Source organism: Mycteria americana, chromosome 3, assembly GCF_035582795.1.
Source record: "Mycteria americana isolate JAX WOST 10 ecotype Jacksonville Zoo and Gardens chromosome 3, USCA_MyAme_1.0, whole genome shotgun sequence".
Taxonomy (NCBI): Eukaryota; Metazoa; Chordata; class Aves; order Ciconiiformes; family Ciconiidae; genus Mycteria; species Mycteria americana.
In genome coordinates, this window is record NC_134367.1 from 65354129 (window position 1) to 65380592 (window position 26464).

The 26464-nt window shown below is 38.3% G+C and overlaps 1 protein-coding gene across 10 annotated transcripts; it reads right to left on the minus strand.

The window, feature by feature from the left end:
• Nucleotides 1-26285, minus strand: BCLAF1 (BCL2 associated transcription factor 1). Of its 10 annotated transcripts, none has more exons than XM_075498804.1 (14): nt 26138-26278; nt 19936-20074; nt 18787-18860; nt 16577-16700; nt 14802-15707; nt 12640-13311; nt 12357-12526; nt 9724-9829; nt 8705-8789; nt 7809-7984; nt 6460-6640; nt 2729-2875; nt 791-1000; nt 4-646 (listed from the first exon to the last, which is right to left on the minus strand). In XM_075498804.1, exons 4-14 carry the CDS (start codon nt 16678-16680, stop codon nt 641-643), a joined length of 2763 nt encoding a protein of 920 aa, XP_075354919.1. In that variant the 5' UTR covers nt 16681-16700; nt 18787-18860; nt 19936-20074; nt 26138-26278; the 3' UTR covers nt 4-640. The 10 variants fall into 10 exon arrangements, 9 of the variants coding, with proteins under 9 accessions (XP_075354921.1, XP_075354923.1, XP_075354919.1 ...); XM_075498802.1 differs by lacking the exon at nt 26138-26278 and adding an exon at nt 25658-25793; XM_075498803.1 differs by lacking the exon at nt 26138-26278 and adding an exon at nt 25184-25383.
• Nucleotides 26286-26464: the final 179 nt, after the last annotated feature.

Consider the following 26464-nt stretch of genomic DNA (forward strand, 5'->3'; position numbering starts at 1 on the left):
CATATGTATTTCTCAGGCTACTAAAGAAGAGTGACAATTTCACTCTCAAAATATAAAATTCTTGCTGCGCTCTAGCATGGTGGAGTAAGAATCCAGGTTTATCACTGACACACTATACGCTATGTAAAAGTGATTCTTGTGAACTAATGTATAATCGGCATTTGCACAACTGCACACATACTTACACTATGACTGAATAACTATCCTTAAATACACTTCTTATAAAAAGGCAACACAGAAGTAGTAATCAGTTTATAAAAAATGCTGCTCCAAGATTTCAGGTGTGCAGAGCTGTAAGTTTACTTCAGAATAAAACACAGACATAGGGGAGAATCAAAACTTTCAGAGTTGTACTTGACCATATATTTGGACAAAGCAGAATTACACTGCATATAACAAACAGTAAAATTTCTTAAAAGTTGTTACAAATATTTTACTTTCTACCTGTACGATCATTAACATAGTTTACTATATCAAGATTTTTTTCTAAAGGCTTAAAACAAAAACAATCCCTCTAAACTACTTTCCAACAGTAAAATTTAAGTAAAATGCTTACATTCATTTGACAACAAAAAACATATTAAAAATGTTGTGTGGGTGGTGCAAGAGCTGCTCTTTCAGCTACAACTTTCTTCCAGGGTTATTCCTGTGGAAAGAAAGAAAACAGTCTTGTAAAACCGTTAATAACCAAACTCCAAAACCTTTTAAAGTGATCCCCCCACACACCCACATAATTACTTGAGACACTGCAAGACAAACTGTCTAATCTGCAATTCACTAAACTGTTTACCTTTTCCTCTTTGCGTCTGTCCTTTTCTTCATTATTCTCAATCGTTTCTTCTTCATCTTCCACAATCCCATCCCCTTGGTATTTGTCATGTGTCCACTTCGGACTGCTACCTGACTTTTTGAAGTTAAAACGCCCTCTGCCACGCTGGAAAGTACCACGGCCTCTTCCTCTTTTGGCCCAATAATCCACACCATCATCTCTGTCATCATGCTACAATAATACCAGACAAAGAATACGGTTAGAACACCTCTTAAATGTACCCCTTAAATGCTGGTACTCTACATCAAATTTATACTCTACATAGAAAAAAAAAAAAAAGACCAAAACAAAACAATTGAGAGCTTTTTAACAGTTCAGATCATAATCTATAGAATACATTATGAAGTATATCCTTACAATTCATGATGCTATGATTGAAACCACAACAATGAAATTGTTTTAAGTGCAGTATTAGCTGTGGGTCTACTCAAATGTTTGTGAGTAACAAATAAGTTATCCGTCTCTTCAGTCAGAAGAAAGAATTACTCACTAGTTTCGAGAAAAAAAAATTCTGTGATTTTAAAGGAAGAAGCTCTAGAAATGTACTAGGATTTTTTTTTTTTTTTTAATTTTTACTTTATGCAGAGATAGAGTTCTTTATACTTATTAAGGAAAGGTAAGTGAAAGCAGTTTTCAGAAAACCTGCTTCACCTGCACAATGTAGGACAAATGAAGTTTAAACTGTTTAAATCTGACATTAACAAACAACAGTTGAGTTTCTCTGATTAATAAGCTTAAAGTTTGCTATCTTGCTACCAAATATAGCCTTACATAGTTTGGTAAGTCTTCTGACAATCATTCCGTGCACTGCATGAACACTACAGACAATTATTTAATATTAAAAAAAGGGTTATATTTAGAAGAGTGAGGTACACTTGCTTCAACATCTACTTTTTTCACTTGTGATTTGGAAAGAAATCTGAACTATTAAATACGTACCACACCTATATAAAGCAGTTTATTAACAATTATATATTATAGGAATAGTTAAAAGATGGCTTTTTTTTAATTAAAAACCATTTTTAGAGATGAGAAAAAAAGTTTAATAGCTACAGTTAGTTATTTGTTCTAACTATCATATAATTTCTTAATTAATAGATTATCACAACTCTTTCTATTTTTATAGGTCAGAAAGGGTTATATATGTGTGGGGAGACGGAGGAGAGCTCCTTGCACAAATCCAAGTTGTGACTGCATTATTTCTTGGATTACCTGTTAACATATTTGTGACAAACTATAACACTATCGGAGAAAGTCTAATCTTCACTACTTAACATTTTTCAATGGTGAAATGATACCCTTAGAAGTTTGCATTGTTAAGGAAATGAACTGGAACAGAGGCTACATGTTCAGTATACTACACTACGTACTGGGTGGTTACATCAACAGTCCTCCTTTCATAATCCAGATGGGAAAAAGGCATCAAAACTAAGGTGACTTTCTTATGACTATCACCCTACTCAACTAAGAACAGAAGGACTGCTAATAACAGAGTCAGCCTACATACATCCACAAATACTGTCAACTTTTCCTGATCTTCCACTTTTGCAGACTTCCAGATAAATCTAAGACAAAGCTCGAATGCCAGACAGACATAAATCCAGGAAAACACAGAACAAGTCTTTTTGGTTTACAATTTGTTTTTAATAATTTTAGTTTTGAGTCTGCCTTCTTCCCCACTCACTGATGAAAGTTTTGGAGATTAATTCCGTGTCAGGCCTCAGTTATTGCCAGCCTGCTGCGGAAAGACACAAGTGAAGCAGAACCAGGCACTACAACCACCTGATATTCTCATGGTTACGTAACTGAAGTCCCTGTCTCTACATGCATGCTACTTCTACACTCGTAGAAAATTTGAAAAAACAAAAGCATGCATAAGATAGAGTTCTCCACACCCACCAAGAAGTATTTCTTGCTTTTTGGGGTATATTCAGGATCCCATTCCTCTTCCTTCGGTCTCTTCTGAAAAGTAGTATTTGAGTTGCTGGGACCAGTATTTGTTCCAGCAAAGACTCCTCTGGCTCTTCCTCTGCCCCTAATTCGAAACTGATTAACCAAAATGTCATTTAATCCATTTACATAAAACCACAAAGAAGAGTTCAAGTTCTCTATTACTGAAAATGCTCTTTCTGTGCTTAATTACAGTATCTGCAAGTGTAAAACCATTTCAAGATTCACATATTACCTTAAGTAATATATTCAAGCATTCACTTTGAAATAAGTCTGTTAAACTTAACTGAAACACATTTGAGTTCTTGGCATAAATTCACCCACAACCACCAAAAAGAAGTTTCCTTTGACTACTGGTAAACCAGTGTGTTGCAACAAAAGGTCAGAAGAAGCTTCTGAAGCTGTTCACAGACAAAAACAAACAGAAAAACTAGACTGAAAGAAGGAGAAAACCATCAGGGGGAAAAGAAAGGTCATTTATGGAGTCAGTCATATAGGTTATGAGAAAATTATTCCAGAATACATACAAACAATGCAGTTTTCAAATAAGTATATCCACTTTGTGTTACTCAAACATTGTCAATTGAGATTCAGAAATGTACTTTAGGCCAAATTAAATTTCAAATGAGTAAATTCTTTACTCGGAAAAATCAACAATATGTACTGTACAGCAATACTTGAAGTGAAAATAAGTGTCTTAAATATTCTTTATAATGAATTAACAGGATTTTAAAATGTTAGGCTAAAAAGTCTCACAGCAAAAAAGAAAATACTTAACTCGGAATACACTAAGTAATATATACAGTTCCCTCAGCACATAAATTTTTAGCTTGTAGAAAACATTAAACAAGAGTTTATATCCTCCATTCAAGGGGAGGAGAAAGGTTAGGTTGGGAAGACAGACTGCTAAAACCTGCAGTTACTACAGAACATGATTGCCATAAACAGCCCAGTTAAAAACACAGAACTGGGTCTTCAGAGTAACTGTACAAAAATGTGACTAGAAATTAATATCATTTGTTAAAAATAAGTATGTTCCATAAACATACCCCAAAAAGAGATATAATTACCTAACCTGAAAGAGGAGTATTATGCACACTTAGTTCCACAAAGCCCCAACAGTTCTAATGCAGAATTTATGCTGGACAGTTTTAGAACTACTTTGAAATGAAACAGACTGAAAAACAATCTGTAAAGGGCTCACAAGACCTATCCAATACACTGTAGGCAAACAAAAAACAAAAACACCCCATCAAAACAACAACAAAGAACTTCTTGAAGAATCACTTGGAAAGTGACAGACTATCACCTGAAGAAAACTGTACAAGAGAGGAAATACTACATGCTTTATTTCCAGTAGCTTTGAAAGCTTTACAAAATTAGGGCACAACAAGCAGTATCACAGTGGGGAGAAAAAAGGATGTAGAGACAAAACGATGACAGGATTTAAAAAAAAAAAAAAAAAATCAGCATTTCCTGGTATTAGGTCTTGTGATCAGATTCGTTCTAAGGAAAATACCTAGAGCTTTCCTCAACTCTGTATTAACACTTCCTCCCCCTGCCCCCAGGTCATCCTTCAGGCAAAGAAACATGGGAGGTGAAATCCACTATCGTGTTATCTTTATGGGCTTACTTACTGCAAAGACCATCATGAAAAGGACAGCGTACATTCTCTATAGAAAGAAAAAACTCCTTTTCATCAGAACTGACACACAGAGAATTCTTTAGGAGCTGGATACTAATGACAGTGTCATTACAAGATTCTACTTATCTTTATTTCTGTGTTGCTATTTCAAAACTATTCATGATGTTCATGTACAAGAAACCTAGAATTAAACATTATAATCTATCAGCAAGCATTAGTGAAAAATCATTGCTGATTTAACAGGAAATTGACAGCTTAGCTTACATTAAAGTCTCCCCTGTCCAAAAAGCTATACTCTCCCAGTGTATCAAGGCTTCCTGCTTTGGGGAAGATTCACAACCAAAACATTTTATTTACTCCAAAAGCAAAGCAGTATTTCCTGGAATGCAGCCACTATTAGCCCGAATTCCAAAGACATTCCTACGCTAGCTAATCTGTATGTTTTAATACTATCCAAGTTGTATCCCTAAAGAGCAGATTTGAGTCAACAGGTTTGCCTATTTAGATCCTCCTGTTCAGACACAGTTTGTTCGATAAGCCTGTGTGTGACCGTGTATGTTGTTAGGGAACATTAACCAGTTATTACTGCATAGTCAGAACTGGCAGTCACCAGTAGCTAAATTAGAAGTCTATTAAATTTCCAATTCACATCTACTTAAATTTCGTGTAAGGTAGCATCTCTTTCACGATATGTACAATCTGGTTTTATAAAGCAGTAAGGCTTCCACCAATTATGAGTTTTCTTCAACTGGTTCTCTTTGAGAGGAGAGGGGGTTTTCAAGCTCTGCTTTTGTTTAACTCAGTGCCATTAGCTTAATACAGCTAGAAATTGTGCTGATATTGTCATATTTGATGCCTACACCATCCAAGGGTTTATACATTTATGTCACTATATTCCTTAGTATAATTATTTTTAAAAATAACAAGAAAGGAGGAAGTGATGCATTTTTAGTGTTAGAAATTTTGAATTTTGAATTTCCTTTTAAGTAACTACGGTTTTTTAGACGGAAGATTCAAACCTTAACTCAAGTGTTGCACACCCCACATGCATTTCAGACACTCTCGTGTGTAGTTCAAATCTTTTACACTCTACAAACAATTCGATATACGTTTACACCAAACAATGCCTTTTAGCATTATTTAGTCTTAATTACAGGCTACATGAAGGAATTATTGTGAAATTATGAAATTACTCCTACCCATTATGTAAGTCTATTTGACATTTTTTTCCCCACCCAAACATGGAACTTGCTTTTTTTTGTGTTTGTTTGTTTGTTTTTAAAGTGTTCTTTATCTTTTCAAGGCCTCCTTTATTGATTCCTAGTCCTTCCCAATGCTTCTACATTTCCCAATTAGATATTAGTAATTAAATTAACATGCCATTTTTAAGTTTAAAAATTTTCTGAAGGCTATAGTGGTCAATACATCACTTTCCAAATCACAATGCTAAAACACACTCAAGAGATAAATTAATGAGCTTTCATGCTCACTGTGGCTAGTCCAGGCCAAAGAAACACTGGAAAATAACAAGTATACCATCTCCTCTCCTCAATACAGCTGTTTGATGTATATTTTTAATTATGTGCCATTCTCTATTTAACAAGTTGCAGGCATCACACACAAAGGAGGGCAAAACCAAACTGAAAATGACAGGGAAAAAACAGAACCTGCAGGGAGTTAAGGAGGTAACATCACAAGATTTAATCTTTACAGAAAGGTAAATTTTCAGATCCTGTTAGGAAACAACATAATTACAAAAGAGCAAGGAATAAACAAAAAAATCATTTTTCCCACCCTTATGCTAGGGTCTCTAACGGCATGCTAATGCGTATTTGCACACCAATTAACTGCTATTGAGCAGTGCTGGAAAAATACAACTTTTCAGGTTTGGTATATCACGCAAAAGAATTCAAGAATCACTGCCATGAAAGAAGTCTAGCCTAACATTAATCACAGCAACACTTCCTCATTTTATTTTTTATACTATTACTATTGGTGTTCATAATTTGGGGGAAAGAATAAGAGAGCAACTTACAAAGGTGCCTCTTGGCCTGTTGACTCCTGCAAAACCAGAGTATTCTTTCTGTTCGTGGTGGGTTTTAAACTCTTCATCTCTTTCTTTCTTGCAATCCTTTTCTTCTCGAGAACTGGATGAGGAAGAAGACGGGGAGGAAGACGGGGAGGACCGAGCACGGTCTTGATCTCTTTTTTGTTTACTGGAAAATAAAAAGATACACTGTGTGCTATTTTAAAAGTACTAGATAGTCTGTAACATGCTATACTAAAAGGGGTCTCTTTATATTTATGAAAAACTATCCCCCTTCTGGTTATAAAGTCACATATATGTTACATATTTCAGATGTTAAGGTGAAGTATAGTTCCACTTTCCAGCCTCCTCTTACACATTTAAATGCACTAAATGTATATTATTGCTAGTGAGTTGGAAAGCAGCAGTCTGCAAACTGCAAATACAGTTTTTCTAGGTTTTGATGCCATGAAGAGATTCTGTTACTTTTAAGATCTGCCTTTCTTCTGAGGCAGAAAAACAGAAATTGAAGGGAAGAAAACCCTCAAGGCAAAGTTTTACAGTAACTTTACGTAGTTCAGTTTGCACACTGTTGAGAAGATATGGTGTGGGCTTCCCTATGTAGATGGCTGCATGGAATTAGCCAGTGGAAGATAACGTGGATACCAAAGTCAGAAAGTAAATGGGAAACAGGAAGCATAAGTAAAAAAAAAAAAAAAAAAAAAAAAATCATTGTATGTCCAGTACAAAGCAGTGAAAAAAAATTCCCACAGCAAGACTTTTAATAACCCCATAGTGGTACTAATTTGACCCGATTTACAAGATTTTAATATCCTATTCAAAGGAAGGTCATACCTGAAGTAACTCTTACCACTGCTACACAGTATCCACTGAGATATGCTAACATTTTTTTCTTAAAAACAGCCCACTGGCTTTAGACAAAAATAAAAATTCCCCTTCTCACCCATGTTAAAACCTAAGTATCAGTAAGATTCTCATACTCTGGGTGTTATGAGTTGAAAAAGTGCGGAATCAAGCATAACGAACCAAAGTTCTTACACAAACTGTTTATAGAAATGTACTGCATTGAAGTCCAACCTCCTGATGTAGCCTGGATAATAGGACAGATTAATTTGTCATTTTTTTTTTCAGTGTTAGCTTGCTATTCCAAAGTTTTTGTCCTCATCCACCATAAGCCGTGTAAAAGACAGATAATACATATTTGCTGTAAAACAAATAATTTTAATTGTTTAAATTTAAATGTTCCATTATACATTGAAAATTGAAAGCAATTAAGCTTACAATTACAAAAGGCTAATTAGAAGCTAAAAACCTATATAGGGACTTCAAATATTTACCTGTCATCTTTGTAAGATTTGTAATCCTTGTAATCTTTTGGAGTTTTCTCCTGCTTTCTTGACCCACTGGATTCCCTGGAACCCTTTGAGTCTCCTCGCTCTTTACTTCGCTCTTTTCTACGTCGGTCAATGTCATGCCGAAGATCAGCAGAATCGCACCTTAATTTTTTATCTCCCTGTAAACAAATACATATTTTGGAACAAAATTCTGAAATAAAACATCCAGAAGAGGATCTGAATGAAAAGGCAAGTTATGCATCAATTTTCAAAAAAGCAAGATAGAGTTTACCTATTTTTCAACAAACTCTTCAGCACACAAATTGACTTTAAGTGAAGGCCCTTTACATGCAATGGCTAGATCTAAAAAAAGAACAGCTAAGAATTTCAGTTTCAAACAAGCATTCCCATCAAGCCAATGGGATATCCATTTTTAGATGCAGACAGACCACAATACATGGTTTGGAAGGATGTTTAAGTATTCATTTCTTCTGGTGAATTGTTTTTAACAGAGCACAAGCACCTTTGCAATTCAACCATACTAACTCACTGACCACCTCAGTAGTTCCCCCCCACCCCCTTCTATTCTTTGTCCTTGGGCAGCTTAGCACCACAAAATTGGTCAAGAAACATCCAAGAAGAAAGGAAGGGTGAGAGAAGACTTGACTTACACGCCACATTATCAATATAGTGAAATCATGCTACATCAACTGGTTTCTTGGTAACATGTTTTACTCAAAGGAAAAAAAAATTTATCTAAATTCAAGTACTCCAGACACGATAAATACAAATTATTTTTTTATTTTTATACACAAAACACAAAGTTGAAGTTCAGATTTAATGGAAAACACAATAAATTAGTTTTAGAAATACAGATTGGATGTTTACTTAGAACCTACTTTTTGACTTTCTTCTTTAAAGACTCTCTCTTCACCTGCTAAACGGGTATGCTTCCTCAGGGTACTTGGAGAGATGTCAATCCTCCTAAATGTAAAATAAAAGCAGTGTCTTGCTATATGTGTATGTGACTGTTAATGGCCTCAGACATTTCTTTTCAACAGAAAACTCAGAAACAAAGCATTTCTGCAGTAGAACAAACTTTTTGCATGTAAATTTTTGCATTAGAATACAGAAGCAGACTAAAAATTAAAAATCTTGGTTCTGTTCTGTGTGAAGTATGCTAAAAACACAAATACAGAAAATAAGCAGTTTGATTTTCGCATTTTAAGTACAGCTTTGAAGACACAGAAAATGTTTAACGAGTTATTTTGAAAGATCAGTATACGTAGCCAGTTGAAAACCCACCCCGCCCCAAGAAATCATCAACACTATGATAATTTGCTGTAAAGTCAAAAATACTTAACAGTTAAGAAAACTTATAAAGTTGGATACTGAATATGGAGATAATATATCCTCACATGCAACACAAATATAGTACACTGCATCAAAAAATTACAGCACATGATCAGAAACTACATCTGCATGCCTACCTTCTTACCTTGCAGGCTCTCAGATTTTTCAAAAAACTGCTGTAAATTAACACACACAAAAACTAAAGTAGTATGAGATGGAACATTTCACACTGAAGAATAAAGATGCATGTACAGGGCTTCTTTTCATCTTCAAGACATATGCCCCTCAATATTTGAGCACTGCATGTGAGAAAAGTAAATATATCCCAAATGAGATACAGAGGTAGAGATGACATCTGCTACAAAACCACAGATGAAGCCAGACTTGGCTCAGATGAGTTCTCTTTTACAGAAGGGGGTTTTGGTGGGGTTTTTTGGTATTTTGTATTTACACAGAAATTGACAAATTACTCCATACAGATTAGAAAAAATATTTTGGGTTCTCAAAAGAAGTATTAGCAGACATTATTTGAAACAAAGCATCTACACATGCAGTTAACATATACCTATGTATTTCTGGGCTCTTTTGCCGGGTGCAGTGTTCTTCAGTAGCTTTTTGATATGCAGTGAACCTCTCATTTAGGGTCATTCCAGCTGACTTGAAGTATTGCTCTGTTGGTTACAATAGAAAAACACTGTTTCATTAGTTTAATTCAACTGACAGGTATTTTACTCCTGACAGAAAGGCAAGTAGCAGGCAAAAACACAGTATTTTCAATAAAACTATCAGGACAAGCAAATGCGGTGTTTTCCCTATTTTTACACATTCTGTAACCCAAACAAAGTAACAGTGCACAGCATCACTGCAAGTCTACTTATAACTATGCCATGACTGTATTACATCTAATTCAAGCATCATTGACTGATTGGACTTGCTCATTTTCAATGACATTTTCCTCTAATGAAAGAGAAAGAAGCAATTTCTTAACAGTTATTTTATACTTTGCCCATAAGAGAAAATGAAGTTACTTTGAGTCATGAATACTTGCAATAAGTACATTTTACTATTCATCTAATCTTTAACTTAAAATAAGTTAATTCAGTGAAAACACTTAAGTAACATATATGCTTCAATAACTACATGAATGACCTAACAAGTCATTTCTTAAAGGAATACAATTTCTTGATTTGAAGTTGTGATGATAAACAATCCAAGACAATTAACACACCTATACGTAAATAAATTCATTTAAGCATCTGGCATCTTGGCAAACTTGACAACTTCTCTGACAAATTTTCTCTTTCCTTCAGAGACAGTTAAATTAGCAACAGCAAAACTCAGTTTTTAAACCAGCTCAACAAATGTGTTTAAATGTAATATAGAAATACATAAAGTCATGAGCTATGAAATGTTACATATGAAGCAAGCTATCTGCTTAACAGGTCAACATACATCTGTATCAACTTACCGCCCGGCATCCAGTATTTGTCTCATAACCAACCATTAAAACTTGAAACGGCCACTACAAGGGTAGTGCCTCAATCATAATTCCATCAAACACAGGAATTTGAGCTAGCAACTCTGTTTTTATGCCATTTTTGCCAGGAAGACAGAAGGTTCAACTTTGCCTGTTTGGCATCTGTATCTTTCAACAGCTATTTTACTTTTGTAACATGGATTTTGCCATTTCAAAACACATTCCAGGACCTAGTTACAATGAAAAAGAAAACATCACTGGGCATTTTCAGCTCTACATTAATAAAGAGCTGTTCAGACTGGTCGCATCACACCAATTATGAACATAACTTCAATTTGTCAAAAGAGTTACTAAAATCTGATCACAGACCACAGTAAATTTGAAACTTAAAGAGAGGTTCTGCTTTCAAAAACAACCATAACTGTACATATTCTAATAACTTGACCAGATAGGCTGTTAAACTGTTACATTTACCAGGTATTTGTTTAACATACAAAAGTTTCAGAAAAAGTCATCAACTGTGATCAACACGTGAGAGTTTCAGAAATATTATTTCACCTACAGCCTACATATGTACCATATAAGCAAAACCTTACAGAAGCACTCACTGGATTGAGCCTTAAATCTCTTTACATATCAATAAAATAGATACTTGCACAACAAAGATCATTATACTCTAAACAGGTATCCCAATAAGAATTTTTTTAATCTAATACATTATCATAATCTATTATCGTTGACTATTACTTTCTTCTTTATAAGTAATTCAAAATGCAAGAAATCATTTGGCCTTAGTAATCTGAATTTTGCCAACAAAATGAGACTTTTAAGGGAACCTTAGCACATACTTCTAGCACGCAAATCTTTGCAATTTTAGAAGCTAAAGCATCTTAAAAAACAATGCTTACAGATAGATATACTGAAACTGGTCACCTAATTGAGCACTTCCACATTCCCCCTTTGTATGATGATACAGCAAAATTATTTTCACCAGCAAATTCTTCCATATTATCTCAGTACATTAAACACAAGAACAAGACAACAGCCCAGTGAAATAGAGTAAATACTATGGGGGCGGGGGGAAGTATCAGAAAATAATTAGCATATAATTCATTTAATGGAGATTTATTTTGCCACTGCCAAGTTCCTGTAAGTGAAATTCCTGGCTCCAGCACTACAATACCGTCAAATAGGAATAAAATGCATTATCACAGTGTATTTTAGTATCATTTAGAGCACAATTTTTCTTAAATCTTATTATTTTGAGGCAAAAAACCCCTTCTAATAAGAACCTGGAAATAAGCTCTGGGGTGCTTCAAAAGGAATGCCATTGTATTTACAGTGCAAAAGACACCGGTCAACCCACATTGCACCACTTTATATAAAATTTTATGTTAGAGTCATTCAAATAAAACTAAATAAGAAAAGATTGACCAATGTAGTATGTTTAAACTACACTGCAAAAATTCAAACTTTATATGCTATTTAGGCTCAAAAATTTATCCAGAAACATAGTATAACTGCTATTATGCTCTACATTGCTTGGGGTTTTTTTTTGATACTAGCTTCTGTGGCTGTTATTTTTATGTGTACCTCAAAAAGAAGAAAGTCTGACTAAATCAACATTAAAAGAGGGCTGAAATCTTCCTGTACTAGAGATAACAAACAGGCTTAAATGAAGTTGTCAGACGTGTATTCGGTACAATAAACTGAATACGTACCTTTAACATGATGAACCAAGGACACAATGTGCTGAATAAATGACTCTGACGTGCTTTTGCTGGCCTGTGGCAACTTAATGTGGTCAAAGATGGATCGGAACTCTTGCTCCTTCTTGACGGAATGGACAAGTGTGCTAGCAAGCAGCCTGTCTTTAGTCAAGGAAGCAGGTCTAAAATGCATCAACAACAGAAAAAGACACACAAAAAGAAACCACTAGTTTAAATAAAGATGAAGGACACTGCAGGCAGGTGGAGAACCACATTATAAAGTGGAATAATTTACCTATTGGAATCATCAAGAGGTACCGGTGCCATTTTGAGTTTAACTTCAGGACGATGGGAGTCACTGGCTATCATTTTGATCCTAAGTGGGCTCTCCTCTCTGAAGGTGGATTTTTCTCTCGCATCCAGATTCTTGTGTAGAGGGGGACTGTAATCAAAGAGTTCTTTGAGCTTTTCAGACTTTACCTGCTCAGGTGACTGAGTTTCTTTCTTCATCATTAGTCTCTCAGAACTCTTGTCTTCTTCCTTGTGCTTATCTTTTGTTGCACTAGGCCTTTCCACTACATAGCCAGTCTCTTTAAGCTTATAACTTTTCTCATCTCTAAATCCATCGCTCTCTCTATTGCCCTTGATTGATATTTTAGATTTGTATTTGGTTCCTTCCTCCTCAGCATTCCGGTGAGATGCGGTAGGAAAATTTTTACCCTGATCTGCCAGGACAGACTTTCTGAACTGTCTGTAATCCTCTGTCTCCTCTGTGTCCTCCCCTTCAGAGTCATTAAACTTTTCTTTCCCAGTCTCTTTATCAACGAAAAAATCTAAAGTTTCCTGTTCCTCCCATTCCCTTTCTCCCTCTGTCCTCCCTTTTTCTGATCCTCTCTCCTTCTGGGCCTCCTTCTCCCTGGTATTACCCCTATCAAGCAGGTATACTCTAGACTCTTCATCTGTGTACCTGTGGATAGCAAAGAAGAGACTGGTAACTCTGGATTGCATTCATTCCAGTTCACTTGCATTCCTCTTTTGTGTCAATCCCACACCAAGAAGAAGAAAATACATTCCTCTGAGCAATTCAACTTTAGCATGCAATGCTTCGCACACCATTAACACTGTACCCACTGTCATTTATGTACTACTGGAGGCATCTGAAGAATATAATGCCTTTCCATAGAACACCTAGAAATTCTCTGCTTGAGTTTAGACCAAACAAACCACTAGGGTTTTTTATTTCTCCATCGGTACCCGGTTTCACATTCTCTTACATCAGTCATTTTTTCCATCAAATTCACATGAAATTTGGTAATTCAGACTGCAATTCATTTTTGTACTACTATTTTTAGTGAAAAAGTTAAAGGAGTACCATTAAAAAAAGTGAATTATTTTCAAGATCCTGCACATTTCTAAGAGAATTCCAAAATCTGACACAGGCTTAATGCATTCACTATACTGTGTACAAGCAGGGAACCTTTAGAAGGCAGCTCTCCTAAACACAGAAACACACTAACCAATTAATTATTTCAGCCACTGCCTTATCTATACGCTATTTTCACATAGGTCCCAATACATTCACCAACTCCAATACATCTAACCCCAGGGAACTCATATTTTTTATCTTCTAAGCAGTATATTTTTACACAATAAATCACTGACTGGACAAATTCATTTAAAAGCCTACTATCAGCCTACATAGCAGTCACAACTTTGCTCTATAATTTGTTTTATAAGAAATCCACTGAAGTACAAGTCACATTAGAAAGGAACAGTCTAATGTCAGTAAGATTTTTTACAACTTTCAAAAATTACTACTATATCAAACATTTTAAGAGCAAATTTAAAAATTTTACGTTAACTAGAAAATATACATTCAACTTTAAATATGTTGTCCTTCACATCAATAGAATTATGTTCCAAGAATACCAAGACCTACCCTCTTTCATACGTAATGCAAGTCAAGGCATCAAAGTTGTCATATTGCACCACACAATTAGCAATGGATGCTGTTTATGTTAACAAAGAAATCATTGTACAACATCTGCATTTTTAGATTTCCAGAAGATTTGCATTTCAAACTACATGAAGCATTAAAATTTTAAAATACTTGAAGAGAATTCACTATCAAACAAGCAAGTCTGATGCATTATTCCAATTAAAATTTTTCTTAATAGTAAATGGAGTATAAGAAAATACACTGTAAAAGAAAAGCATAAATGAATTTTTCCTCAAGGGTACATGTCCCTATCTCCACTAGCCAAAGGCCAAGAACCTGAAGCATCTTAGGAGGAAAAGGCATATGTTTCAAGCTCAATTCCAACCAGAGCAAAATTAGTAATGTTTATTCCATAGTATTCCATATCGCGTTTTTCAAGGCATAGTGATTATCTTGTCAAAACTCTATAACAGACAGCATTTTAAGAGTCAACATTAGGCTTATAATTTAACTCTTACCTTTTCATAAACTTTCCGCCTTTTGCAGTTTCCTGTTCGCCACCCTCAGGATAAAATGACCGCACTCGAGCCTCCTCACGGGGAGCGCTCTGTGATGGGATTGTCTTTGCAGGACTTCTCCTCGAAGGGATGTGGTGCAATGGGCTATTCTGAGAAGGACTATAACGGCTAGAACCATTTCCAAGAGAACCAGAGCCAGACCTCTCAGGACTATGCTGAATGGAATGGGAATGTTGAGGTGTGTCCTTTGCTGAATGGGCTGTACTAAGCAAAGGGGCATCAGAGCAAGATGAACTCTGACTAGGTGGGGTGGCAATAGAAGGACTATGGGGTGACCTTGGACTGTTATCATACGCTGAAAGACCAGGCCAAATGTCGCCAGAAGCTGCTGATGATTTGTTAAAATCGTCAAGGGACTCTGATGGATCATGTTCAAATGTATCTTTCTGTTCATCTTGTGATTTATTTTTCAAAGGGCTATCTTGCAAAGGAGCCCCTTCAGTTTTCTTTGCCTGCTTTTCCAGAGACGCACGTCTTTTGGAAGAGACAGGTGATTTGCTGTATGGGGATGAAGAACGAGATGAAGAGGACCTTGGGGACCTGGAAGATCTGTAAGATCGACGAGATCTGCTCCGGGACCTCTGGGAAGACACAGACCTTCGTTTTGGACTTCTGGAACGTGAACGGCCACGCCTAGGGCTTCGGGAGTGTCTTCGGTTCCAGACAGGCCTATAACCTCCACGATGGTATCTACCACCTCCTCCTTGATAATACCCTCTACCTCTTCCTCTGTAACCATAGGGACGTCTCATTCCTCTATTATTTCTGTAATCTCTGCGATAATCTCTAGAATAAACACGATCCCTGCTGCGAGATCGTGAATATGTCCTTGACCGAGACCTAGAACTAAAATTAAAAAGCAAACATTAACATTTGACAATTGGAGAATTAAAAAAAAAAAGTGCCTTGACACTAAATGCTAGATTTCTCAAACGCAGCCAGAACGGTAAAGGAAGCAAACTAACAGTCTTACAGTAACTTCTACAATCTATCTTTATTTATTATTTCTGTCTCAAAGGATTATAATAAACATGTCTATACTCCTAAGGACTGTGAAACTTAAGACTTCAGCATCACATGATTAAGACATTACCAGCCTCAGTGGCCTGCCCTGCCCTTTTATTAGAGATTATCACCACTCTGGAGCATGGCATTCAGTTCCTCAGCCACCACAGTTCACAGCCTGGAACATGAAGTTACATGACCCCAGTTTAATATGCCAGCCTGTGGACAGCAGCCGATGAGGCAGTAAACATTCAATTCAGCCACTTCTTTTATGGGAGATGGTAATGTCGACTAGTAAGAAAGATGAGGAAAAGGCTGGAGGCAACTGATAAGACAAGATATGGCAAAGCTTATCTGCTGAAGCCTTAAGATCTGAAAAGCTGCATGAGAAATACAGAACAAATCACAGGGAAAGAGACTGGACAAAGAAAACATAATGTGAAACGGGAAGGGAGAATCAAACAAGCCACAAATCACGAAGAACCATTAGCATTCTGAAATCATCTAGGGATACAGGAAAAGAGAAAAACAGCCAAGTATTAAACAATCAAAGTAACAGAAATTACACTCAAAGCAGAATTTACCTACTGCCTAAAACGAAATAAGATCCCAGGCTCACTTTCACCATAGCATCATGCAAGCGAAAAATAACTTCCAGACAAAAACTAATTTATTAAAACAACTTTTCATACAGTAAGACATCAATTTACCTGTATCTCTTTTTTCTAGAATGTGATCTGGATCTTGACCTAGAGCTGGATTGAGATCTGGACTTTGATCTCGAAGAATGTGATCTAGAGTTAGATCGACCCATTTTTCCCAGTGGATATACTCCTTCCCAAAAGGAAAAGCCAGGCGGGGAGAAAAAAGAAAGCAACTATTTAGAGTCCATGTAAATCATAAAAATGAAAAAAATTTTTATATGCTAAAATGAGAATATTAGAAAGAGGTATAGCATTTCCTAACAAAAGAACTTTGAAGAAGATATGAGTACATTTATTAGTAAATTAAAAGCTCAACAACATTTTAAAGAACTTAACGTAGCTACAGTGCACGCAGTTTGTCTGAAAAGATAAAGTATAACAGTAGAAGTTTTTCCAGATTTAATTGCAAACTCATCCTGTAGAAGGAGAGAGGAAGCAACAGAAAAAACAGTTCTGCAAATTAAGACAAGAAATAATGTCAGTGTGGACAATTACACATTTTAATATATTTTAAACAAAATTCTTGTTATTTGTGTGGTTTATAGTTTCCTAGCATTTCCAATGCACCAATCCTTCTCTGGAAGGACTTTAGTCCCCTACAATGTACCTTTTACATAAGCAAAGAAAAAGACCTGAACTATTCTGTCCAGCAGTTGTTGGTTTGAGCCAGGGGTATTATTTCTCTTAACCACATGTACTAAAGCTAATCACTCTGATCCGATTTTCCACTGGTCAATATGCCCACCTGCATCTTTTTAGGCTAACCTTGCTTTTTAAACTACATGTAAAAATGCATGGCCAACTTAAAAATTTTAACAACTAGTTAAATAACATGGCTTGCAACAGAATTCAACACTTTTCAGCTCAAATTAAGCTATGAAAACTACAACTGATTATAAAGCAATGAGTCCTAAAAGAAAATAAACTCATAACAAACTATCATTTCTTACATACAGTCATAATAAATATTTAGAATTAATTAGTGCTAACCACAGAAAAAATACACACCTTCTCCTTTTCAGATCAGGGGCTAAAAATCCCCAACTTAATTAATAAAAACTTTGACCCATTACCATTTTCTTTTGAAATTGCCCAGCTTTAAAAAAAAAAAAAAAAAAAGGGGTCACATTAGACAACCTGAATATAAACTGTGGACAAGTAACTACACATTTTCAGGCCTTTGTATGCTCAGTATCTATGATCATCAGTTTAATAATAATTAAAACAAAAATGGAAAACACAAACATTTAGCTTTTGTAGCTTTTGTACTGCAAACAGGCATGAAAGCCTAAAATTACTGTACTGAAAGAACAAGCTCAACACAACAAGCACTTTCTGTCACAAGGTACTTTATATAATCTTTCTTGTTACCTGGGTGATATTTCAATTATGTAAAGACAAATAAACAGCATTAGAGCTTAATTTAAAGTTAACAAAATTTCAGAGATCTTAAACACATATAAGCAAACCCAAAAGAAAAAAGCAGACCAACCTTTCCCCTATCAACTAGTCCCTCCTGCCCCATATGACTTTCCCCACCAAAGTAGCACAAGAGTTTGCATGGCCCCAAAGAGATGTAACCTCATCTGAAACCAGCCCAGCAAAAAATTAATTTTAACCTAAACTAGTTTTCCATTTAACTAAGAAAAAATTATTTACCTTGGACAAGAACACTACATTGAATGCTGTCTTTTATTGGCTCCTTCTATTAACAAGCAAATTCATATAATCTATACTCAGAAGATGGTTTCTAATTCATTGTGTTCAATTAAACTCACAGAAAATGGCTTATCATCTCTTATGCTCATCTACTCACAGGCAACATTAATTTAGAGTTTTTAAACTGTTGTAAGACATGGAGCACACCAATTTTCCAAAAGTGATAGAAAAAAAAACTCGTTTTTTTGCTATCACAAGGTATTTTCAGACCAAACTTCAGAAGCACAATGTTTATAATACAATCCAATCTCAGCTTTAAAGGAAATACATTTTATTTTCCCTGTAGTCAACAATAACATTCATACATTTGCATTCTATGTACAAGTACGTATATGCTGTATGGTAAGCTGACCTTTACAAGAGATGCTAATTTCAGAACATTTTATATATTTTAGTTTCTCATTGCAAGCATAAATTTTAGGAAACCAAAATCAATTCTCATTTTAAATAGCTGGGTTCAATCAGAACATTTAAAAATAGAATTAAGTTAATCTTACCTCAAACAGTTAGCTGTTGCCAATGAAGTAATTATTTCAAAACTCTCTATTTGTGCTTTCAGCAATACTGATCCCTATAGAACAGAAAAAGAGACTGTCAAAGACATGAACTTTTACTAAAGGGCAGGCAATACCTTTTGCTTAAATGGGTTCAAACATTAATGTGTTTATCATGAAAAGACAACACATAAGAAATGGCAAATTTACTCTTGGACTCAGTGAAGCTGCATGTTAAGACTGGAGCAGCTCAAGATCTAGCCACTGCCAAGGAGCGAATCCTACTCCCCTTCCATACATGATCACTCCTCCTTCAGCCTTGCTTACAGGGCTGTATAACGCATTATCATTACCTTCACAATAGCCCTGACACCCTTTGGGTCCTTCAGTGAGCAGGTTCTTGATACGCAGAAATCACTTTCGTATGGCTAGGTTACTGAACTGGCTTAATGAAGGGCCAAACAAGTGCCAGAGCTGGATTATGGGGGAAAGAACAGCATGCAGCCAGGAGGAGGGGGCAAAAAGGACAGTGGCAAACTGTTAAGACCCCTTTGAACCCTAACATACAGCACTGCACTTAACTAGAGCTCTCTTTTTTTTTTTTTGGGGGGGGGGGGGGGTTGGAACGAGGACTTAGGACAACAGTGAAAGCTTTATCTTTAGGTTTCTTTTGCAGCATTTATACAAGCATTACTCTGTTATACCTTCTTGTTTAAAATGCATACATATATGACTTTACCTAAATAACCAACATCATCTTCAAAAACAAGCTCTTTTACAGGTATACAGAAACAAAGCATAATTGTCATAATGAAACCAGTCTCAAGCATATGAACTTTTCACTGGCCTCAGCTTTTAATTACTTCAAAGCCTTAAGACTATGTATACATTTGTAGTCTGACTCAACATTAAGCAAACTTTCCAATTCCACTCAAGCAACTCAGAATTTTGTCCCAATTCAATACAGACAGGATGATCTCCCAGAAATTCTGCATCTCAACAATTTATTAATTAAAGCCAAAGTTGTAAGACATCCACTGCTCCTAAATGACACTTTCACACTTGTTCACAGATGTTTTCAATGTTTTCTTCATCTAAAAGAAGAAATGTAGCACTTGTGTTCATAAACACTGCTTTCAAAAGTCCACTTACCATTCACTAGTAGTGACCAAGATATTTCCAATTTCTACAAAATATATGCTTTAATAAGATTAAGTTTTTACTTCTCATCATCAGCAAGCATGAGTCTCTGAAGGAGCACAGTAGTGTATCGGACCATTTCAGATCTTGTCTAGACAAAAGGCGAGATGGTATTAGCTAGCAAAGGTTAATTAAGGCATTCAGAAGTCTAGTACAGAAAAAGTAATACAAACTTCAGCTAAATGGTTGAAGTTCAGTCCGAGATTCTAAATCAATATTTAAATCATCTCTACTTCTGACTTTTAAAAACAATCTGTTGGTGTTAGCTGAAATCCAAAATCCTAACTTAGACAAGTTCTATATTCCCAGGATCTAAAGACAAGTTACTTCACCTTTAAAACATCTAGGCAGAAGACAGGATCTTAAATTACTATAGCTCAAACTCTGGCAGTCAGTTCCACACCGTTTTAGGAATCTTTTCTAGCAACTAGCAAAGGTGAGAAGTAGCCACACTTTTCGTTTCTTCTTTTTTTAAACAGCCACTGGATATACCACATCCAACCCTAGCAGCTAAAATATATTTGCTACCCTTCTCCCTATTTTTTTTTTAAGAAGAGTATGGATATAACATTTTTAAATAAAATTTTTGAATAGAAAACCTTAAATATTGAATAAAAACACCTCAACTATTTGCAGCTTTTGTTTCCATTTTTTGCAGCTTTTGTTTCCATTTAATTGTAATAGGCAAAAGCCTGACACACAAAACCCCCTTTTCCAAACAACGTTCATACTTAGGAACAAAAGTGAAAAGACTATATAGCTGTTTTTTGAATAAAGGTTTGTCTGTGTAAATATTCTCACAATATGCAAGAACCTAAAATTTTATTAACCTCTATTAAAGCTAATTTAGAAAAGAATAGTGGTAGATACAGAAATATGTAGGAAAACAGCTCCTTTATAACAGTAAGCTTCTACATGCTTCACACTTCCGCAGAAAAAGTACACATTCCTCTGAAAGCATCACAACTACAAAATATTGTTTCACAGTATCAAATAAAATCACCCACAGCCTCCTCCTGTAGACTCTCATGCTCATTGTCAGTCTGTAGCGGCTACACCATGTCAAGTAAGGGCACAAGTGGTAAAGGGTAATGAAAAAGAGGTGCTAAGCATCATATGTTGCTATACAACATCATCAATCACTAAATCAAAAGACTAGTTGCCCCTCTCACTTCAGTGCATGAAGCTTATCTCCAGACTAGTCTCAGAAGAGACCCAGAGTCTGCCAAAGGTGCATATTAAAAATGTGACACCAGATGTCATCACTAACACCAAGCATTTTTAAGAGAGGACCATGACTGCTGGGAACATGGTCTATGCCTGAAACACCAGGGCTGTAATACACATGCTTTTTGCAACTCAAGCTTCTATTTTCCCTTGCTTTCTGCCCCAAATACCAGAAGAGATGCTTGGCTCTCAACCATTTCACTCCTGTGTTAGCAAATCTAGATATTATAAAGGAAGCTGCTGTAGCTCCACAGTACTTTAAACCAGAGTAAGTCAGCACTGCTAGTTTAAAGAAACAGTCCCATCTCTCCTATCCTTTGTTTTCTCACATCCTTGATGATCTCCCTTATGCCAGCACAAGTATTTCTGCAGCCACATAGTGAATTAGATCAGAAAAATGTATGGACCACCTGGTTTAGTTTCAATACAAATGACTTTTCCAATACAGTTCATGACACAGCCCCACAAACATGTGGGCCAACACAGGGAAGTTGCAATAGCTGCCAGACAGGACTGCTTCTTTTGGCAGCACTGCAGTCTTAAAGCTTCCCTGAAACTAGCTTGGCAAAGCCATTAGCAACAACAAACTTGGAAGTTAAGCTTTTCAACAGTACTTTCAAGCAGCTTTAAAAAAAAAAACTTAACACACAAAAAAAAAATCCCACAAACAAAAAAACCCACCCCCAAACAACCAAACCGTAACACAGAAACCTAGACATTTTTAAAAAATGGACAGTCCACTACCTGTCAGATGCTGAGTCACATTCATGACCAAAGAGGGAGTCAAGAAAGTTTCTTAACGACTTAACAGCAGGATCTTTGGGTGTCTTAAGTCAGTCTTGGCCAGCAAGTGTGACCATCAAGTAAAAATAAGATACACAACAGAATCAGGCTTATCCCACCACAAGCAACACAATAATGAGGAAGTAAATGTCACCATTAGCATTTGCTATGTTTAAAAGAAGAATGAAGGACAAAGAAAATTGTTTCCAATTCCTTTTAAACATTACTTTTAATAGTCTTTACTACACCACTGATGTTAAAGTTTTCCCAGAGTACACAGACTGCAGATGCAACGTATCTATTAAGCCATTTCAAAAATTTCCACGTGGTGTAGAACTTTTAAAGACATTTTAGGACAGTTATCCCCACTTACACTAGCAAAACACTGCTTCCTCTTAGCTTCATTATTTTAGCTATCCTTTATTCATAGTTATTTAGTAGTCCACATTTCTCTTGGTTAAGCATTACTTGAAAGCTGTCAGGAAGATTTAAGTCAAAATCTTGTTAAAGTAATTCACAAGCTGTTGCCAACACGCGTTTTCATTCAGCGATTCAGGTTTCAAAAGAAGTGAGGATTACACAACCACAACAAAACAAAAGGGGATAGGACAGTCTTCAAGAAATCCCACAGAATTTGTAATATTCTCTCATAATGCATACGCTGAATTCAAGTCAGTCTTACTGAGACAGTAGTGTAAGGCATCTATTCAGTGCTTGTACATCTGCCATGCTTTCCTATCCATTCTTTACACACACACCCTTTTTTTTTAATGCCCACAAACTTAACTGCAGCACATCACAAATAAGAATAGAATGCCTTTCATTAGGGACTGTAAAACCATATCACTCAGATGACCAATGACTAGAATCCTACAAATACTAAAATACCATAGCAAATTTGCCCAAACTATCTTGGAATGTAAAAACAAGAGCTGGGAAGCATATTTTCCCTGTATTTTATAAGCTTGCTATATATTATCTTCATAATACACACACAGTTACAAAGACAAAACAGACCCATGTAAGAATCGCAGCATGAAAAGTCAACTGGAACAGTAAAGCATACAAAGGCCTCTTTTCCTAATTCATTAATTTCTTAATCTGCAAATATTTTATACTGTTTTCTATGAAGTCAAAAACCAGCATCGTAGTAACAGTAAAATCAGCTCTGCAAAACCATCATATGATTGGTAGCTGTTCTTTTACATAATACTATTGGCAAACAAAAGCATGTTTCTCCTCTAATTAAAAACACAGAAATCAAAGTGACTATTTCTAAGAATTTTGTCAATACACAAAAAGGAATTATCATGCTTTTGGATACACATTGTTTTGGATAGCCATTCTTGCTATTTTGTTTGTGTTTTAAACACTGTGTTTTTCATATGCCCTTACACAGTGGTTTCCACAATCTCTTTGCACTAAACTCTGAGCATGCTGCTGCAGAAAAGGCTATCTTCCCTCCTTCATTTGTTCCAGGACTGATATTCAAATAGGTGCTTGGTGAGCTGGAGCAGTGAACTGATCCAGAAGAAAACTACTCTGGACAAAAAGACAAAGCTGACTTCTCAACCACATCACCTCCCAGATCCCATTTACCACAAGGCTGCGTGGAGGCCAGTGCCAGCACAATGAACAAAACAGCAATGCACTTTTTCAGAATACCTTTGAGAGAAACTCACACAGATAAACTGAATACAGTTGTAATCCAAAGGCTTACTTTCTTCAGTAGTTTCCTTCACCTATCTCCACTACTTGTAAACAAACCCCAAACGTTCTCTGGCATTCCTCCAACCCCTACACCACAATCTCTCCTTGACAACCAGGCCGAATCTAATCCATCCAAATACCTGCACCCTAGCTCCAAACAACAGCTCCCTGCTGACCCATTCTAAATTCCTACAACCGCTCCAAGTTTTCTGCATCCCCAATGGTAACAGGCCCTTCCCCATGGTATAGGCTCCCCCCCTCCCATTTCTCCCTTCCCCAAGAAAGATTCCCTCAGCCACAGCCTTCACCTGAGGAATTGCTCCTTACAGCCAGGCCTACTAAAGCCTTGCTCAAGCCAGGGAGCCAGTGTTCAGGAGAGAGGCAGTCACGCCCCAAGTACTGATATATATAACACATTAAACCTCTTCCTGCCATTCAGCACAGCCTGTCACTCAACATCAAAAGGGACGAGTGGGAGGAAGCAATTCCTACCGCCCCTGCCACAAGAAGCTGCATGCTTGGAGTGCACCTCGGAGCCAGAGCCTTTACCCCTTCTCATTTTCCTCACTTTTGTCTAAAGCAATGAGATTATCAGAGAGGAGAAAGACAACAGCTAGACAGCATTTTCCTGGAACCCCACACTTTTTAATCAATCCCTCCTACACTGAGAACAACTATTCTAAGGGATGTTTTTATATATTTGTAATAAACCATTACTCAAGCAGTGACTACTTGCAGTGTCAAGAGCTCCTTTGTTTTGTATGCCCCCGGGTCTTTCTGTAGTAAAATTTAACTGCTACTGTTAAGGTAAAACTTTGATCTCAAAGATAAACAAGTGACAAGTTGTACCGACTTGGTAAAGGATCGCCATGCCACACAAAACAAGAATCTGATTTTCTTAAGAAAATTAAAGGCAAAAAGTCGGGAGTTTACAAAGCAAAAAAGAAATAAAGGACAAGGTCCTGCAAAGGTTCTGCATACTATAGTATGATCAACACCGGGAATGTAATAGCCCCTTTCAGCAAGGCGCATAAAACCCACCCCAGCCTCTCACCGGCTTTTGCGGGCATTTCTAAACAGGGCAGTTAACGCGCAGGGCGGCAAGCGAGAGCAGAGTATTAAAGGCACAAGCACTTGAACCACAGCCTTGCCCGAAGGGAAGTTCCTCCAACGAGCGTAAAGGCTGATCCAATACCGGGAAGCATCCTTTCACCCCAGCACCGTTTCCCTCCTTCGAGTCACACCCGCGAGCATAACGGGGAGATTTTATAATCCTGTAACCAGTGCTGCATGGCGATTCCCTCGGGCCTATCTCCCACGGGGAGGGCGGAAAGGCTGCAAACCCAGGTGGGCCGGCGTGGAAGCCCAACGGGGCAGGCCGCCCATTCCGCACGCTCCCCCCCGCCCCGCGGCGGGCTTCCAGAAGCCACGAACCAGCTCAAGGCAGCTCCGCGGCCGCCTCCCGCCGCCCCTTCCCTACCTTCGCTCCCCGGGGCGCCGTTCAGGCCCAGGGAGGAGCGACACCGGCTCGGCCCGACTCCCGCAGGAAGCGGCGGCGGCTGCCCCCGTCAGGGCGGTGACGGCGGCCGCCCGGCCCCTCCCCGGGGGAGCGGTTGGACCCGTCGCCCCGGGGGCTGGCGCGGCTGGCGCGGGGAGGGGGGGCGCGGAGGATAATGGCTGCGGAGCGCCGAGGTCACGCGGCGGGGAAGGGCGGGACGGCGCGGCGCGCGGGCACCGCGCGCCTGCGGGGGGAGGGGAGGCGGGAGGTGCGGCCGCGCGGGGGGGCGCGAGCGCCGCGGAGGGGTGGCGGGGGAGGAAGGGGGGGGGGGGGCTGCTCCCCCTCAGCCTCCCTCCGGCATCTCTCCCCACCCCGGGGCCGGCTAGGCCCGCGGCTAGGCCCACCACCGTCCCGCAAAACCTCCCCACGGGCCCTTCACCTCCGCCCCTTCCTCACCTCGCGGGCGGAACTCCCGGCGGCCCCGCTCCCCTATCGCAGCTCGGCGGCCATTTCCCGTCTCGCCGGAGGAAGAGACGCGGGGCCCACAGGGAAAAAGAAAAAACCACCATAGAGAGCGGGGGGGCGGCCGCCGCCGCGGGTGCGTCACTTCCGCCCTGGGCGGAGAAACGCCAGCACCCCTCACAGCCCGCGCGCCATCTTGGTTTTGGGTAGCCGTCCGCAAGGAAGATGGCGGCCCGCGGCGCTGGTGCCCGACGGCAGGCCGCCGCCGGGCCTGTGTCCCGGGGGCGCGGCGTGGCCCTGCCCTACGTCCCCCCACCCTGTCCCACGGGCGGGGGCTCCGTGTCCCGCCGGCCGCAGCTCTTGTCTCCTCCCGCACTGCCGCGACTAAAAGCTGTCGCCATTTATCCTCTCCTTCCCCGAAGAGTGATCCGAGGGGTCGGGTCCCCCCCTTGGGCCGAGCCGCTGTCTGGGTACCTGTCGGGCGGGGTGCGCATCCATCCACAAGAGTTGCTTGGAAGGGTTTCTCTGTAAAGCGGAGCCCAGCCAGCGGCTCACCATCAAGCGGCATTTGCATCCGATGCTCCAGTGGCCCAGGAAGGAGATGGCGTAGCAGCGGTACTTTACTGCAGCAGCTTTTGCAGCAGGCGGGTGCGCATCGCTCGGTTGCAATACAGCAGCGCAACGTTTGGGAAAAGCGTGCCCGAGAGGTTTCTGTACCGCCAAAAAAGTGCAGCGAAGGGCTGTGGGTGAACAGTTTTGACTGACGCACAAAGATGTGTGTCGGCTGAGTAGGTCCTAAAA